Here is a 19,361-nt window from a genome sequence, read left to right as displayed (position 1 = left end):
AGAATACACAGCAGTTCTGCATCTCCCTGCAGTAGGTGAGTCTCCCTTTAAGATCATTCACCTTGTTCTCTATAACGGACCACACGACCCAGTTTACATCGGTGGTGCGCAAGTGGAACAGTTCAAAAGCTTTAAGTTCCTTGGGGTCAATATCACAAATGACCTGACTTGGTCCAACCAAGCAGAGTTCACTGCCAAGAAGGCCCACCAGCACCTTTACTTCCTGAGAAAACTAAAGAAATTTGGCCTGTCCCCTAAAACCCTCACTAATTTTTTATAGATGCACCGTAGAAAGCATTCTTCTAGGGTGCAACACAACCTGGTATGGAAGTTGTCCTGTCCAAGACCAAAAGAAGCTGCAGAAGATCGTGAGCACGGCGCAGCACATCACACAAACCAATCTTCCGTCCGTGGACTCACTTTACACCGCATGCTGTCGGAGCAGTGCTGCCAGGATAATCAAGGACACAACCCACCCAGCCAACACACTTTTCGTCCCTCTTCCCTCCGGGAGAAGGCTCAGGAGCTTGAAGACTCGTACGGCCAGATTTGGGAACAGCTTCTTTCCAACTGTGATAAGACTGCTGAACGGATCCTGACCCGGATCTGGACCGTACCCTCCAAATACCCGGACCTGCCTCTCGGTTTTTTTGTACTTCCTTACTTTCCATTTTTCTATTTTCTATTTATGATTTATAATTTAAATTTTTAATATTTACTCATTTTTACTATTTTTAATATTTAATATTTGTAATCCAGGGAGCGGGCAGCGCAGAATCAAATATCGCTGTGATGATTGTATGTTCTAGTATCAATTGTTTGGCGACAATAAAGTATAAAGTAAAGTAAAAGTAAATTTATGTAATATTGTAATATTGTTTTTGAGTTTTATAATAGTGGAAGTATATATGATAGAGTTTAAGAAGCATTTAAACAGACACATGATCAGGTAGGGAATTGAGGGGTAGAGACCAGATGCAAGCTGATGTGCAATGTTTGGGTTATGAATGGAGATATCGGGGCATGCTAGCCAGTGAGCAGGATGTTGTTCTTTCTTGTGTGACTGGGAGCCAGGAATTTGCGGCTTTTTGCGGGGAGAGATGAGAGAAGACGTGAATGGAGAGAATTGGTAGACCTCGGACTGAGTGGACTTGGAGCGAGGGTCCGAAGGTCAGCGACGATTGGAGGAGGTTGATGGTGGATGAATGGCATTGCCAGTGAGCTCCAACATTGCGCATTAGACTGTTTCATGAGAATGGGCCCTTTTCCTTTTTTTGTTTTCTTTACTAATCATATAGTCAAATTAAGAATTATAAAGCTCAATCATTTTAATCGCATATTGTATACTGTTTGTTATTTCGTGGTACTGATTTGTAACAGGGGACACATTGCGCAGCATCCACTCAAACGAGATTTCTTAAGTTTGGCCGGGGTGGGGGTGGCTATCACCCCGTATATTAAGTCACTAACTGAAGCAAGAGTTACATGTGATTTTATACCCACTTAATAACTTAAACATTTTACAGCATTATAGTTTGGTGTTGCTATAACCATATAACAATTACAGCACGGAAACAGGCCATCTCAGCCCTTCTAGTCTGTGCCGAACTCTTACTCTCATCTAGTCCCACCAACCTGCACTCAGCCCATAACCCTCCATTCCTTTCCTGTCCATATATCTATCCAATTTAACTTTAAACGACAACATCGAACCTGCCTCAACTGCTTCTGCTGGAAGCTCGTTCCACACAGCTACCACTCTCTGAGTAAAGAAGTTCCCCCTCATGTTACCCCTAAACTTTTGCCCTTTAACTCTCAACTCATGTCCTCTTGTTTGAATCTCCCTCACTGTCAATGGAAAAAGCGTATCCACGTCAACTCTATCTATCCCCGTCATAATTTTAAATACCTCTGTCAAGTCCCTTCTCATCCTTCTACGCTCCAAAGAATAAAGACCTAACTTGTTCAACCTTTCTCTGTAACTTAGGAGATGAGACCCAGGCATCATTTTAGTAAATCTCCTCTGTACTCTCTCAATTTTATTGACATCTTTCCTATAATTCGGTGACCAGAAGTGTACACAATACTCCAAATTTGGCCTCACCAATGCCTTATACAATTTCAACATTACGTCCTAACCCCTATAGTCAATGCTGTGATTAATGAAGGCCAGCCTACCAAAAGCTTTCTTCACCACCCTATCCACATGAGATTCAGGGAACTATGCACCATTATTCCTAGATCCCTCTGTTCTACTGCATTCTTCAATGCCCTACCATTTACCATGTATGTCCTATTTTGGTTAGTCCTACCAAGATGTAGAACCTCACATTTTTCAGCATTAAACTCCATCTGCCATCTTTCAGCCCACTCTTCTAACTGGCCTAAATCTCTCTGCAAGCTTTGAAAACCTACTTCATTATCCACAACACCACCTATCTTAGGATCATCTGCATACTTACTAATCCAATTTACCACTCCATCATCCAGATCATTAATGTATATGACAAACAACATTGGACCCAGTACAGATCCCTGAGGCACACCACTAGACACCGTCCTCCAATCTGACACATAGTTATCCACCACTACTCTCTGGCGTCTCCCATCCAGCCACTGCTGAATCCACTTTACTACTTCGATATTAATGCCTAATGATTGAACCTTCCTAACTAACCTTCCATGTGGAACCTTGTCAAAGGCCTTACTGAAGTCCATATAGACAACATCCACCGCTTTACCCTCATCAACTTTCCTAGTAACCTCATCAAAAAATTCAATAAGATTTGTCAAACATGACTTTCCACACGCAAATCCACATTGACTGTTCCTAATCAGACCCTGTCTATCCAGATAATTATATATACCAATTGTAATGAGATTTGAAATGAAATAGATAAAGAATAGTATTTAACATGAATAATTATATTTATAATAAACTTTTATAAGTTAATCAGTCAATTTAATCTTGAAAATACTGGTTGGGCAAGCATCATTTTAAAAAATTATCCTTTTTAGGATTTTGGAAATAAATGTCAAAATGCCAAAGTTGAAGAGAAAAAAACCATTAATTTTGGGAGCAAACTTAAATTGAATCAGTTTGCCAAAGCTAGATTCCCCCTGCCCAACCTTTGTTTATACTTACCTTTTTTGACTCACTTAAAGAATTATGTCACAAAATCTATATCCCATTTTCTTAATTGTTTGTTCCTCATGTTAGGTTTTCAACATTCCTTTAATTTTCATTTATGTAACATTTGTTTAATTACAGGACTGTCAAAATGGATCCGTCGGCAAATTCAACACCATCCAAATTTCAGCTGTGCTCTAGATTCATTGACCATGTTTTCCTATGCTCAGCAAAAGATTGTTGATGATTTACCCAAGATCCTCAATAGAATGCCAGCTATTGCAACTGGATGTTCAAATGAAAATTTTCCAAAGCCTGCAGAGGATAAGAACAAAGATGGCCAGTCACTGATTGTCAGCCCTCAAGCCTCATTAGAAAATAATATTTTGAAGAGCACCCAACCCAAAGCCTACATAGAAAAAGAAAAGAATAGTCCCAGTGCATTTCCTACATCTCCCTTCTGCAATACCAGCAAAGTGAGCATCAGAGGAAGACCAGGTTAGTAATTAATAAGTACCATTACTTCTTGTGGATGTTTAGTGGGCTTTTGTACTCTACAAAAGCAGTATAAAGGTTTTAACATGATTAGCTTGGTTCCATATTTACGTCAACTGAGGCACAACAAAATACCTTCCCTAAAATTATATTTTCCATTTGGCAATTAACTATAGTTTGGGAGAGATAAAAATATTTCTGTATTGCTCTCCCAGAGGATAAGAGGCAAGAGCAGTTTGCAGCAGTGGCCAATCCGGACATTGGAAATTTAGAGAAGAGCATACTTCAATCAGGTCCACTGCCCAAGAATAAAAAGCAAGAGTGGTTCACGGCAGCATGATAGTGTTTTGATCAGCAGCCAATCCGGACATCGGAAGTTTGGAGAGGAGGGATCTTCAATCGGGTCTGTTGCCTGAAGATAAAAGGCAGGAGCGGGTTGCAGCGGTGTAATAGAGCTTTGACCAGTGGCCAATCTGCATTTCGGATTGATTAGTAAGAGCAAATTAAAGAAAGGCAGGGGCAAGTACAACAGCCATTGTTGCACTTGCCATAATCTGAGTGGACATAGTCAGAGTGGTGATCTTAAGGCTTTAACTCTGTGATGTTTCAGTGAAGAGTGGCTTCATCAGAGAAAGCAAAGGAAAGAAAAGGTCAAATTTTTTCTCGCTTCTTTTCATCTGCTCAGCTTGGACGGTAGAGATGTCAGGCAGGATAGTGCAATGCTCCTTTTCGGGATCCCTGACCACTACAACTATAAAGTGTATCCAGCTGCAGCTTCTAACAACACGTTAAGGAGTTGGAGCTGGAACTGGATGAACTCTGGATCATTCGGGAAGTTGAAGGAGTAATAGATAGGACATATAGAGAGGTAGTTACAACCAAGGTGCAGGACACAGGAAACTGGGTGACACTTGAGAAGGGGAAAAGGGTTAAGGAGCCAGTGCGGAGAACCCCTGTGGCCATTTCCCTCAACAGCAGGTATATCACTTTGGATACTGTTGGGGGGAATGACCTAACAGAAGAAAGTCACAGTGGTCCAGTCTCTGGCACTGAGTCTGCCTCTGTGACTCAGAAGGGAAGAGGGGAGAAGAGGCAGCTGTGGTGATAGGGGATTCGTCAGTTAGGGGAATGGACAGGAGGTTCTGTGGGTAAGAACAAGATTCCTGGATGGTATATTGCCTCCCGGGTGCCAGGGTCCAGGATATCTTGGATCGAATCCTCAACATTCTTAAGGGGGAGGGTCAACAGCTGGAAGTTGTGGTCCATGTGGGTACCAAAGACCTGGGTAGAACAAGTGATGAGGTTCTGCATTGGAAGGTCTAAGTTAAGGGGCAGGACCTCCAGGGTTGTGATCTCAGGATTGCTACCCATGCCATATGCTAGTGAGGCTAAAACTAAGAAGATTATGCAGTTTAATATGTGGATAAGGAGTTGATGTAGGAGGGAAAGCATAAGAATTTTGGATCATTGGGCTCTCTTCTTGGTAATGTGCTCCCTGTACAGAAGGGATGGTCTGCACCTGAACTGGAGGGGGACTAATATCCTAGCAGGAAGGTTTGTTAATGCTGCATGGTGGGGTTTAACTAGATTTGCAGGGGGATGAGACCCAGAGTGCCAGAACAATTAGTGGAAAGGTTGTGGAGGCAGATGTTGGTAAGACCTCAGACACAGTTAGGAATCAAAAGGTTAAGCTTGGCGCAACAAAATTGACAAGGGTGAATACAGGACTGAAGGCGTTGTATGTGAATGCGCACAGTTTACGAAGTAAGGTAGATGTACTTGCAGCATAGTTGCAGATTGGCAGGTATGTTGTTGTAGGCATTACTGAATCATGGCTGAAAGATTGTAGCTGGGAGCTTAATGTCCAAGGATACACATTGTATGAAAAGGATAGGCAGGAAGGCAGAGGGGGGTGCTTTGTTGGTTAAAAAAAAAAAATGAAAGGTGACATAGGGTTCAAAGGTGTTGAATTAGTGTGGATAGAGCTAAGGAACTGCAAGGGTAAAAAGACCCTGATGGAAGTTGCATACAGACCCTCAAACAGCAGTAAGCATGTGGCCTACAAATTACAGATAGGAAATGTATGCCAAAAAGGCAATGTTACACTAGTCGGGGGCGGGGGGGTGCTTCAATATGCAAGTAGATTGGGAAAATCAGGTTGGTGCTGGATTCCAGGAGGGGCTATTTCTAGACTGCCTATGAGATGGCTTTTTAAGAGCAGTTTGTGGTTGAGCCCACAAGAGGATCAGCTATTCTGGATTGGATGTTGTGCAATGAACCGGAATTGATTAGAGACCATAAGGTAAAAGAACCCTTAGGGGCAAGTGATTATAATATGATTAAATTCACCGTGGAATTTGAGAAGGATAAGCTAAAGTCAGATGTATCAGTGTCACGGTGGAGTAAAGGGAATTACAGAGGCATAAGAGAGGAGTTGGCCAGAATTGATTGGAAAAGAACACTGTCAGGGAAGATGGCAGAGCAGCAATGGCTGGAATTTCTGGAGGCAATTCAGAAGGCACAGGATATGTACATCCCAAAGAAGAAGAAGTATTCTAAAGGAAAGATAACACAACCATGGCTAATAAGAGAAGTCAAAGCCAACATAAAAACCAAAGAGAGGGCACATAATAGAACAAGAATTAATTAGGAAGCTTTTAAAAACCAACAGAAGGCAACAAAAAAAATAAGAATGTGAAGATGGAATACGAAAGTAAACTAGCCAATAATATTAAAGAGGGTACCAAAAGTTTCTTCAGATACATAAAGTGTAAAAGAGAGGCGAGAATGGATATTGGACTGCAGGAAAATGGTGCTGGAGAGGAAGTAATGGGGGGGGGGTCAACGAAATGACAGATGAACTGAATAAGTATTTTGCAGCGGTATTACTGTGGAAGACTCTAGCAGTATAGTGGAAGTTCAGGTGTCAGGGGGCATGAAGTGTGTGAAGTTACCCTAACTAGAGAAAAGTTTCTTGGGAAATTGAAAGGTTAAAGGTAGATAAGTACCAGATGGTGTGCACCCTAGAGCTCTGAAAGAGGTGGCTCAAGAGATTGTGGAGGCACAAGTAATGATCTTTCAGGAATTACTAACTCCTGGAATGGTTCCGGAAGACTGCAAAATTACATATGTCACTCCACTGTTCAAGAAGGGAGAGAGGCAGACGAAAGGAAACTATGGGCCAGTTAGTCTGACCTCAGCGGGTGGGAAGATTATGGTGTCAATTATTATGGATGAAGTATCATGGTACTTGGAGGCACATAATAAAATAGGGTGTAGTTTGCATGGTTTCCTCAAGGGAAAGTCTTACCTGACAGATTTGGTGGAATTCTTTGAAGAAATAACATGAGGAGAGACAAAGTAGAATTACCTGGACTTTCAGAATGCCTTTGATAAGCTGCCACATATGAGGCTGCTTAATAAGCTACGAGCTTGTAGTATTACAGGAAAGATTCAGGCATGGATAAAGCAGTGGCTGATTGGCAGGAGACAAAGGGTGGGAATATGGGAATAAAGGGAGCCTTCTCTGGCTGGCTACTGTGACTAGTGAGGTTCTGCAGGGGTCTATGTTGGGACCAATTGTTTTTATGTTATACATATGTCAATGATTTGGATGATGGAATTGATGGCTTTGTTGCAAAGTTTGTGGACGGTATGAAGATAGATGGAGGGGTACATAGTTTTGAGGAAGTAGAGAGGCCACAGAAGGAATTAGACAGATTAGGAGAATGGGCAAAGAAATGACAGATGGATACAGTGTTGGGAAGTGTATAGTCATGTACTTTGCTAGAAGAATTGGAATTGTTGACCATTTTCTAAATAGAGAGAAAATACAAAAAACTGAGGTGCAAAATGGAATTGGGAGTCCTGGTGCAGGATTCCCTAAAGGTTAATTTGCAGGTTGAGTCTGTGGTGAGGAAGGCAAATGCCATGTTAGTGTTCATTTCAAGAGACTAGAATAGAAAAGCAAGGATATAATGATGAACCTTTATAAAACATTGTGAGGCCTCACTTGGAGTAGTGTGAGCAGTTTTGGGCATGTTATCTTACAAAGCATGTGCTGTAACTGGAGAGGGTTCAAAAGGAGGTTCACGAAAATGATTCCAGATTGAATGGCTTGTCATATGAAGAGCATTTGATGGCTCTAGCCTGTATTCACTGGAATTCGGAAGAATGAGGGGTGACTTCATTGGAACGTGTTTAATGGTGAAAGGCCTTGATAGAGTGGATGTGGAGAGAATGTTTCCAATGGTGGAGAGTCTAAGACCAGAGGACACTGCCTCAGAATAGAGGAGTGTCCTTTTAGAACGAAGATGAAGAGGAGTTTCTTTAGCCAGAGACTGATGAATCTGTGAAATTCTTTGCCACAGGAGCTGTGAAAGCCAAGTCTTTATGTATATTTAAGGCAGAGGTTGAAAGATTGATTGGTCAGGGCATGAAGGGATATGGGGAGAAGGCAGAAGATTGGGGCTGAGGGGAAAGTTGGATCAGACATGATGAAATGGCGGAGCTGATCCGGTGGGCCAAATGTCTTAGTTCTGCTCCTATATCTTATGGTTAATGTAAGTTAGTATCCAGTTCACTGAAGAAACTTTTTTTTATCATTAATTGAGATTTTGATCTTCTACTTCGCGAAATGAGATTTTGATACGAGTCTGATTTTGAATAATTTTAGCCCATGAAATTCAGTTGCTGTTAAACAATGGAAGATAAAACTTGTTTTTCTCCTTCTTGAGTCAGTCTTGTCAGTCATGCGATGGTGTTCATTTTAGCTTGAAGAAACTTGTGTTGCAAATCATGTCATGCTGACTACAGGAGGACATTGCACATGACCAGTGAGCTACAAGGTTGTCTGTCCTAAACTATTTTCTGCTTAATTCTAAAATCCTTATGCACTGAAATATATAAAATCAGAAACCTATTTCCAATCAGCTCAATCAATGTTTAGTCTTTAATTTATAAAATCTTTCCTGCCTCATAAGTGCCTGGTGTTCTTGCAGATCAAGATAGGATATGGGTTGTGGGCACACTGGCAGAATTGTTCTCCATTTGGTTAGCAGCTGTTAGAACTGTGTTGGTTCATGACCTTCTCTTGTGCCAAGATGAGGCCATCCTCAGGGTGGAGGAGCAACACCTTATATTCCGTCTGGGTACCCTCCAGCCTGATGGCATAAATATCGATTTTCCTTCCAGTAAACAAATTTCCTGCCCCCATTCCCTACTCTGACTTGTTACTTCTCACCTGCCTATTACTTCCCCCTGGGTCCCTTCCTCCTTCCCTTTCTCATATAATCCACTGTCCTCTCCTGTCAGATTCCTTCTTCTCCAACCCTTGGCCTTTCCCACCCACCTGGCTTGACCTATCACCTTCCAGCTGGCCTCTTTCCCCTCCGCCCACCTCTTTATTCTGGCATCTTCCCCCTTCTCATTCTTGAAGAAGAGTCTCAGTCCAAAATGTTGATAAACTATTTATTTCTATAGATGCTGCCTGACCTGCTGAATTCCTCCAGCATTTTGTGTGTGTTGTTAGAATTCTTGTGGTCTTAGTTCTATTAGATTTTTTTTCCCCACTGACCGGATGTGGAACACTCACCCATTTATCAAGTGCTTCACATTATGTTCTGGCTCACTGTTCTGAACTATATTTGATTGGGCTCATCAAAATATTAGTATAAAGAACTATAAAGTCAGCAAATATAGTGCTTTCTAACTTTCTCAGTGAGCCCATCAATCCTAATACCACTTCCTGCTCATTTCCCCATTCTTAAAAATGTTGTTTCGTATGTGTTACTTCTTCAAATCTGTATTGACTGATTTTCAACACATATTGTAATGCAATCCAAATTTTAATAACTCTTAATGATCTGTGTACTAATTTGGAATTGATGTCCAAATTCACTGAACTTTAGAAATAATTATTTGTATTTACCTTTCCAAACTTTGTCATAACTTTGAGAGCTCTTTTAAAGTTCTTAACCTAGTTCTATGAGATGAAGTTCAAAGTGTATGTTGTTTTTTATTTCAGGATATCCTTTCTCTCAAGTGACACTCAAAATCTCATCAGTTACTTTACAGCAGTGGCTGTTTTGGGACCTCAATATCTATTGGTGGTTACTAGGCCTTTTTGAGTTTGCACTACAATCTCCCTCACCAGTAATTATAACTTGAGTACCTGAATTATGTCTGTGCTCAAAATAAAATGTTTTAGGTATGTTATGTTGGTGCTGGAGAATGTGTGGCAACATTTACGGGCTGCCCCCAGCACATCCTTGGGTTGTGTTGATTGTTAATGCATACGACACATTTCATATGTGATAAATAAAATTAATCTGAATCTAAAAAATTGTATTATATTTTTATTTTTCACAATATATTTTGCATGGTTCAGATAATTGCATATTTAGTTGGCTTCAAGTAATGCTGCATTGACATTTTTTCCTCATTATTGCATGTACTACAGGTAACAAGAGAGAGAATTCTTCTGCAGGCAATATTACCAAGACTCCACTCTTCAAAAATTCTAGTACCAAAGTGAAAAGTGATATCTCAAGAATAGCATCAGCATCCACCACGCAGTGTTTCAGTAAAAAGCCCTGGACTTCAGCACCCATTCAGTCACATTTTCCAATCGTAGAATTGGTGCAGGATGATGAATACAAAAAAGATCAATGTAACTCTGTTACACGGAGACAGCAAGAAATGGAAGTAACTTCATTACAGTTTGAGTCTCTGTTGCATAGAGATACAAATACATCAATAAGTTTTAAAGAGGATATATTATTAAATGCGGCTCCATGTCTATTTGAGAATAATAAGGACAATCAAACGGCTTACGATATTATGGGAAATTCTTATAACAGCTCCGTGGGTGCGTTACCTTCCTCTATTGTGGAATTATCCTTTGATGATGAAGGAAAAATGACGGAAATACAACCCTTGATTGACAATGATAGGCAGCAGCCTATGGAAGCAGAAGAGGGTGTTCAGGTTGAGACCTCGTGCTTCACCCCAGAGCTTTTTGACCAAGATTCAGAAGAAAACTGTTCAGAAACAGTGATTGCTAGTTCGCCATGCACACAAAAAGATGATGACATCCATGATCATACTGTTATGCCTGAAATCATAGGAAGTGAACGTGTGGAGATCTTTCAGCGTACAAATGACGGATCCAGTAACAGAACGACAGAATTCAGGGAAAATAATAAAACATGTTCAGGTTTTGAATGGAAGAAAGCTGAACCCAGTGGTCTGTGTTCAAATTTGGAAGTGAAAGACAAAAGTATATCTGAATTAGCTGTTCCAGTTGACAATGAGGAGGAGATCAACACTAGATACCAGGAGGGTGCCAAATTGGGAAATACTGACAAAGTAGCCACAAGCAGGAATCATAGACTGTCCAGATCTAGAAATAAAGGTAATAGATTAATAACTCAGTATTTACATACCCAGCATCTAGGATTTACTGAAGATCACAACTAATGTAAAACAAATGTATCCTATCTAGAAACAGGTGTTTTATCAGTCAAACCAAACCAATTAATAGATCTTTTAGTCTCTAGCTTGTTTTAATTTGACAATCATAAGAAATATTAATGCTGGTGAATAAAACATCCTCTTTTCAAACACCTAATACAAGCTTAGGTCAGGTGTTGTATGAGAAGATGTCACTGTACAGTCCCTGTCTGGGCAGTAATTTTGAAATTATGTTATTGAATTATTTTTCAGTGAATTTTAACAGCTATAAGTTTGTCACTATAAGCCTATATTCTGCAATGTTATTGACAAATTTCAGTAAAAGCCCACAGTTCTAAAGTCTTTGAACCAACTGTTTTTGTGTCCTCTCCTTCATGAGTAATGTTTTTCTAAAATAATAAAATTGGTGATTGGAAGGCAAAATTTATGTTAAATCCATTAAAGACCGTTATTACTGCAAACTACTGTTGCTTTATACTTTGTTAAACAGAGTTGCTCCCTCTTTTAAAACTACTTTAGCTTTTAAAAGTAGGAAGTACTACCCTTTTCTCTCAGATGTTTTTTTTTTACAAATTATCTCTCAATTCTCAAATACCATTTTATTTGCTTATATTGCATATATTTCTGGCTCCACCCATTATGATACATGGGTCTCTAGGTTATACAAATAATGAGAGAGATAAAAGTATACTATGTATTCCCCAAAATTGAACCTTTAAAGTGACGGAACATGTCATGCATAATATTCAGCATGTAGTTTGGGAAGCTGCTTTGCATTGTCATGTAACCGTGACACAATTGTATCAGAAACTGATTATGATTGTAAAGATACAGTGCTTAATTTGATCAATAAGGAAGATGTGTGAAAACTCTCAGAATTTTAACTACATTTAAGAATTATAATCTGTATTAAAATACTTATTGATTTAAGGTATTGGTTGCTGAAATAAATAGAAAAACATAAAATATTTCCAGCAGAAGGGTTTTTATGATTACATTTCATGTTTGAAATTAATTATCCAGATGTTCTTTGTATTATATTTTTGGCTTAAGGTATTATGAAACATGTTAAAATATAATCTCTAAGTGTAGTAGACATACAGTTAATGTAATATGAGAAGAGGATTGTTGACAATGGTTACTCTTCATTTTACCATCAATTTGTCAGATGGCTGTCAGTTGGCCACTGATTTTTTGTTTCGCTGCATTACATTGATTTGCTTCTTGAGGGTAGGAGTCAGCCTGCTGTTTATTACCCCATTTTTTTGGTCATTCCAAACCAGTCATAAATTTTACAGTGTTAATGATTTTTTTTCTAGCCCTGTCCATTTATTTCTTCAAAACCAACCAACAAGGTCCATAAATGGGCCTGACTCCAGTTTGTCTTTGCTGGAATATCTGACCTATGCTTAATATTTACCATGATGGTATGGTTCAAATAATTGTCTCATTAGGAAACAGTATCCTGGGACTAGTATTTATAACTTCATGCTGTAAGACATTATTATTTCATTATACAACTGCTTTAAAAAATTACAAAATACACAGAAATGTAATAAGCAGGTCTTGTATATTATTGAAGACCATGTAGTTAGGTAACAAATCATCACTAAAGAATTCTGTTATATAATTGATTTTTGTAGATTCCCCCTGAGTGTTCCAGCTTCTTCACACTTCCCAAATAACATTAGGATAGGTTACATTGCCCTAGAGTATTGGAGCAAAATAGGAATTGGAAGAAGCTGATAAGAATGTGGAAGTATAGGTTACTATGGTGGTGGGAATGTGATTGATCCTTGAGCCAGCATTGATCCACTGGAGCAAATTGGCTGCCTATGTCAAGGGGATATGAAATAAGGTTGTTTCTCTCATATATTGAATAGGAGCACACAGAAGCTTTGTCAGGATATCCAAATTGAAAACATTGGTCTTACAATGTGACCCAAAACCTCATCATCCACTAAGGCAAGAGAATAAAGAAGTCCATTTTCCCCAAAATATACATATTCCAGTCATTATAGATGATGAAGCTTTGAAAGAAAGCTATTTTGGGTAACAACGTTGTGCTGATGTTTGGTCAGTCCTCCATTCACCACTAAGCACTTTTTTTGGACATGCAAGTTTTGCATTTATGATGCAAAACATTATCAGGAGGAACCTGTTTTCTGCCTTTGGTTCTTCAACTTGGGATACTACACTTTTTAAGCTTTTTTTAGAATCAGATTTCCCACACTTTTAATACTGTCCATTCTGTTCTCCTCCATAGCTTTGTAAAGGCCATCTTTCTAGATGTACATCTAATTCAATTTTTTAAAAATATTGTTGAATCTGCTTTAGTATATTTTATATTTTATTAATTCTTGTATTAAAAATGTACCTCCTTTTGCCTTGATTTTTTGGTCAAATATTTTAAATAGCACTAAATACCAAATGTGCTATAAATGTAAAGTGTATTCAAATTTTACTTTAAAGAATCTTAATAACAATTCAATACTGTGCAATACTTTGAAGCCTCTAATGTTCATTCATTAGTTTGTTGTTGGATAGGGCTTTGTTCAGCAGAATTCTGAATATTGTCAATTCCAGCTGTTTTGTATTTCTTAGTTAATACTTTTGGTGTAATTTTAAGTGCTCTATTTGATGAACGCTTTAACAAGTGGCATAACTCCAACTTCAGTATCAGGTAGTCAGAAATTTCCTAATTTCATTCTACTTTTACTTAGAACGATAAGTGAACAAAAGTCACTGTTTAAAATTTCTTGTTCACTTTCCATCTTTGTTAATTTCTTAGGAACTAATACTGCTTCAGCTTCATCTGGTGGAGAAGAGCAATCAGCTTTTCCTGTTGAGTTTCCAAAGGCTTTATCAAAGCCTCCTTTCCTAAAAGGGCAAGGAATTTGTTCAGAGGAGTGCAGCACTTTCTTAAGAAATAGAAGAAAGTCTGCAGATGAGGATAAACAGCCAGTACAAAGTACATTAGCCAAGGTTGAAGATATTCTGAAAATGCCAAATAAGATATTAAGTGAAAAACAAAAGGACTGTTCCATTAAGTGCAACAAACTCCAAAAACAAAGCAAAGTGACATCATGTGAAAGGAACTGTCTGATAGAGGGGAAGATTAGAAGGCCTCATGTTAGGGAAATTGTTCAGGGAGTAAAAGAGAATTCATTTGTGGAGGAAGTATCAGAAAGATGCACTTCAAATGGATCAAGCATGAAAATTAATTTTAAGGAAAATACAGGAAAAAGTAAATCTATTTCATCTCGTGTAACTGGTTGTAAGAATCGAAGGAAAATTAGAAGAGCAGAAAATCTATCTTTAATTCAACCGAATTATAGACTGAGAAGTAGGTCTGTAAATATGCTTTCTATAAGACCCTATCAAAAGAGAACAGATGGAAGAACCCTAAATTGTGTAAGTAATGGTAAGGGCAGCCTTGTTAGTCAGACTGTTGAAGCATATGACCAGTTGTACAGTAAAAGGTCCAGCAAAGGACTTTTTCCCAAGGAATATAAAAGTAAGATTAAAATGTCTCGTGATTTTAAAACAATGGCAAGAATTCAATTAAAAGAAAAAAGACGAAGGAACTGTTACAGCAGCCAGCTGTTGGCCAATTCCTTGTGGCGTGAAGGAGAACATAATAGAAATTTACAATCTATACGAGAGAAAGCACCCATTATTCAGTTTGAAATATTAATGCCAGAGGAGTGCTCTTCCCCATTGAAATTAGCCCAGGTACAGCACAGTGAAGATAATGTGGAAAATTCAATTTCAGCCATAAGTTATAAAGAAAGAAATTTGAGGGCTGTCCTACATGATAAATATTCTGAACCAATGGACAAACTACCTCAACCAGAAGAACATACAAACATAGATGAAATTAATCCTGATATCAATGTAGGTGATGATCCTCTTATTGTAAAGGAAGCATCAGGAAATAACTCATCAGCTATGAAACAAATGACCTCTAACACAAAAATGAAAAAAAACATCTCAGAAGGTGAGAAATGCAACTCTTAGATGCTTAGATTACAAAGTTAATTAGATTTTTGGGGGGGGGGAATTTAATTTAGAAAATGTTTAGTCTACAATGGTCGATTTTTTTTGTAATAAGTTGAATTTGATTTTAAAAAAAGGCATCCGTTAGTCTTGCGAGACCATGGATCTGTGCCTGGAAAGTCTTCACTCTCCAGGGCGCAGGCCTGGGCAAGGTTGTATGGAAGACCAGCAGTTGCCCATGCTGCAAGTCTCCCCTCTCCACGACACCAATGTTGTCCAAGGGAAGGGCAAGGGCCGATATAGCTTGGCACCAGTGTCGTCGCAGAGCACTGTGTGGTTAAGTGCCTTGCTCAAGGACACAACACGTTGCCTTGGCTGGGGCTCGAACTCACGACCTTCAGGTCGCTAGTCCAATGCCTTAACCACTTGGCCACGTTAATGTATAGGTAAACAAGAGCATAGTTTTAAAAGCCCTGGCCAACACTTACAGATGAATTCCCAATCTACAGTCTTCAAACTGCTTTCTGTAAATATAGAATAATATGTAATAGTAAAACATGTGGTTATATAATAAACTTATACAGACGTACTATTGAAGGTATCTTGACTGGTTGCATTATGGTCTGGTATGGCAATTCAAATGCACAGGATATATGAAGCTGTAGAGAGTAGTGGACTCAGCCCAATATATCAGTAGTATCTACAGGAGACATTGCCTTAAGAAAACAACATTCATTATTAAAGATCCCCTCTGTCTGAGCCATGGTGCTTTCTTTCAGCTACTATTGAGCAAGATGACTTCCCTTCAACCATTCAGTTGTTGAACTGTCACAACCGCAATCACTACAGATTAGCAATACTATGATCTCTTCGATCACCTCCACTAAGATGGACTTTTCTTTATTCTAGTTTTTTGTTGTATACTTGATTTGTTTTTCATATGAATGTTGTTTTTCTGATGCTTTGTACCTGTGATGCCTCTGCAAGTAAGTTTTTCATTGCATTTGCGCACACGTGTACTCATGAATATGACAGTAAACACTACTTTTGACATGCTCATGAAGGGTCTTTGCCTTCAAATGTTACCTCTATTTCTCTCACCACAATACTGATTGATCTAATGTTTCCAATATTTACTATTTTCATTTCAGAAAGAAGCTCAAATCCCACCATGGCAGCTGGGAATTGAAGTTTTGTTAATGAAGTATATCATTCAAGTATATATTTCATTAAAAAAGCATTAGCAATGGTGACTGGCTTGAACTAGTTCATCTATTCACTAATGTTCATCAGGGAAGGATATATGCCATCTTTATTTGTTCTGATCTATATATCCTCCAGTCCCATTAATAGGGTTGATTCTTAGATAGTGCTCATTTTAGTGACAATTGGAGATTGATAATAAATGCTCATGCTGTAACATTCTGAGATTAACAAAAAATAAGATCAAAGCGGCATTTGACATTGTATCAAGGAGACCAAATAAACAGCACAAAGAAAAGTTGTGGCCTAATTAATATATATAATATTTCATAGTTTCACAGTTCTTGTATTCTAAGTGACAAATGAATGCAAGTAGGCTCTATGCCATCTTAACCAGCTTATTTACCTGCGCTCTGCCTTGAAAGGTCCTTGGATATGTACACCAAGGTGCCTCTGTTCCTCAGTACTTCCTGCGATCCCACCATTCATTGGATATATCCTAGCGTTATTTCTCAAAGCATATCTTCTTATATGTTAAAGAAAATGGTATTGAGGCCCAGGTCTTGGAGTTTACTGATTACTTTTGAGGGATGATGGTGTGAAATGCCAAGCTGTAATCCACAGATCCCTGTGATATACCACTGATCACTGTTGCAGGTTCAAATTCCACCTGCCTTGCTCTGCCCATGTTCTAAAATCACCCGTGTTATTTCATAGCTGAATATTAGCCTCACAAAAAAACAGCACAATCAAGGCTTGTATCACCTGCAGATATTATTTATCATTCCTGCTACATTCACATCCAGATTTCTGGTTGCTGGAAGAAAATCATCATAGCCAAATATGTCATTGTATGAGTTTGTCAGGCAGTGTCTTAGGCTCAAGCTTTATTATTGATGATCTTCCCTCCTTCATAAAACCAGAAGTGAAGATGATTGCTATTGGTTACATGCATAACTCCTCAGACAATGGAACAATATATGCTTGCATGCAGCAGGACCTGGATGGCATTAAGATTTTGACTGATAAATGACCAGTTTGCACCAGGCACAACACATTGCAGCCATTGTCAAGTTGCAACAGATGAAAGTTGTTACTTTCCTTTGACATTCAGCTTTATCAACCTCACTGAATTCTCCACCATCAATGTTGGGACCAATGACAAAAAAAATTAACAACTTACCACATAAATACCATGACCGCAAAAGCGGTTCAGAGACTTGTTTAAGTATTCTGACTTGCCTGTTAATATCGAACAGCCTTTCACCATATTCAAGGCACAAGCCATGAGTGTACTGTCATAGTGTTCCCCCCTGCCTAGATGAGAATGTGACCAAATAACTTAGCAATCAGACCTTGTAAGATGATGGGCTTTAACACTCCTACATAGAAATGAAGGCAAATAATAATGAAAACTGAAAACCTCAGCAAGATAGGTTTAAAAAGACTTAAAATCTGTGAACTATAAGTTAATATACTCCAAGAGGAGATTGAAGATGCTAAACCAAATCTGTGGGCAAATCACAGGATAAAGTATGATTTGTTCCTACTTAGTGTTTACATTGGGGACTAATGAGCCCTCTATTGGCTGCAACTTGAAGAGGGAAACTTTATGAAGTTAAGCATGTGCATCTTCCCTACTCTTTTTCTCTCCTGAAAACTTAAAAGTTCTCACTCTCCCACTCTCATCTTTGCTTCATGACTACTAGGTCAATAAAGTAATTTCTATCTAATCTCTCCCCCAAAATATAATTATCTGCATTTTATTTGGAGGTCATGACATTTTGTCAGTGCATTAAATGTATTGAATCAAATCCATGCTAAGTCAGAAATGGCATAAATGAAGCTTTTGGTCCATACTTTGTGTTCTTATCTTTTTAAGGGTTAAAGGTGTACAGGTCATGGAAGGGCAGTGCTAGCAAAAGAGTAACAGCAAGAAGCAAGAGTAGACAGAAGAGGACTGGACCACATGAAGTAAGGCCATCAACTAATCAAAATAGCGCACAATTCATTCAGAGTGCACACATTTTTATATTCTTTGCATTAATACTAAATATTTAAAATTTATTTAGAAAGAAATCCATGTGAGTTAGACCAGTAACTAATAAATGCTGCTGCATTCTTGTCACCTTTTCTGAAGTGTTTCAGAAGAGTTACATGAATGGAATTTGTTCTCCCATGTATCCCACAACTAATCTTATGAGGAAAGATTGAGCATCTAGGGCTTTTCTCTTTGGAGCAAAGGAGGATGAGGGGGTGACTTGATGGAGGTGTACAAAATAATAAGAGGCATAGATTGAGAGGATAGCCATAGACATTTCCCCAGGGTGGAAATGGCTGATACACAAGTGGGCATAATTTTTATGGTGATTGGAGGAAAGTATGGGGGGGGGGGGGTTGTTAGTGGCAAGTTTTTTTTTACAGAGAGTGGTGGGTGCATGGAAAACCCTGTCAGGGTGGTGGTAGAGACAGATACATTAGGGGTACTGAAGAAGCCCTTAGATAGGCACATGGATGTTAGAAGATGGAGGGCTATATAGGAGGGAAAGGTTAGATTGATCTTAGAGTAGGTATAGATTGGCACAGCAACATGGGTCGAAGGGCCTGTACTATGCTGTTGTTTTCTGAAGTCTATAATCATGCTGCTTATGTGAGCTTAGACATTGATTGTCAACAAGCAAGTACTTTATGTAGAGTGTATCTCATCAAAGTCGAATCATTAGACAGCTAGACAGTTCATGAGTTGATTATTAAACAGGAGTGCCAACCCTGGATGATTTCCTCTCTATCTAAAAGTGCTGAAAGCAATTACAGCAGTCTTACTGTGATTGATGATACATAACTAACAGTGATAAATACATGCTCGGTCACATTTCTGTATTTTGAAACAAAGTTTTCAATATCTTTACCTGACTTCCTCAGTAAATACTCAAACTGCCCATTTTATGGATATTGAGAAATCTATTCAAAGATTTCTCCTGCCAACTCTGAAAAGCTTATGGCAGAAATGACTTTATTCTTAGGAATGTTGAACGCCTTGAGTGCTTACTGTCAGGTTAGC

The 19,361-nt window shown here is 38.8% G+C and overlaps 1 protein-coding gene across 1 annotated transcript in view; it reads left to right on the top strand.

Moving 5' to 3' along the window:
- brip1 (BRCA1 interacting helicase 1) overlaps positions 1-15,228 on the top strand; it is a 295,612-nt gene extending 280,384 nt beyond the window's left edge. Inside the window, exons 19-21 of the mRNA XM_072243257.1 lie at positions 3,272-3,628; positions 10,086-11,039; positions 13,890-15,228. Of these exons, the coding sequence (XP_072099358.1) occupies positions 3,272-3,628; positions 10,086-11,039; positions 13,890-15,118 (2,540 nt within the window). The 3' untranslated portion in view covers positions 15,119-15,228. The remainder of the gene's footprint in view (positions 1-3,271; positions 3,629-10,085; positions 11,040-13,889) is intronic.
- Positions 15,229-19,361: the final 4,133 nt, after the last annotated feature.

This window comes from Mobula birostris, chromosome 25, assembly GCF_030028105.1.
Source record: "Mobula birostris isolate sMobBir1 chromosome 25, sMobBir1.hap1, whole genome shotgun sequence".
NCBI lineage: Eukaryota > Metazoa > Chordata > Chondrichthyes > Myliobatiformes > Myliobatidae > Mobula > Mobula birostris.
This window is presented reverse-complemented; position numbering and strand designations above follow the sequence as displayed.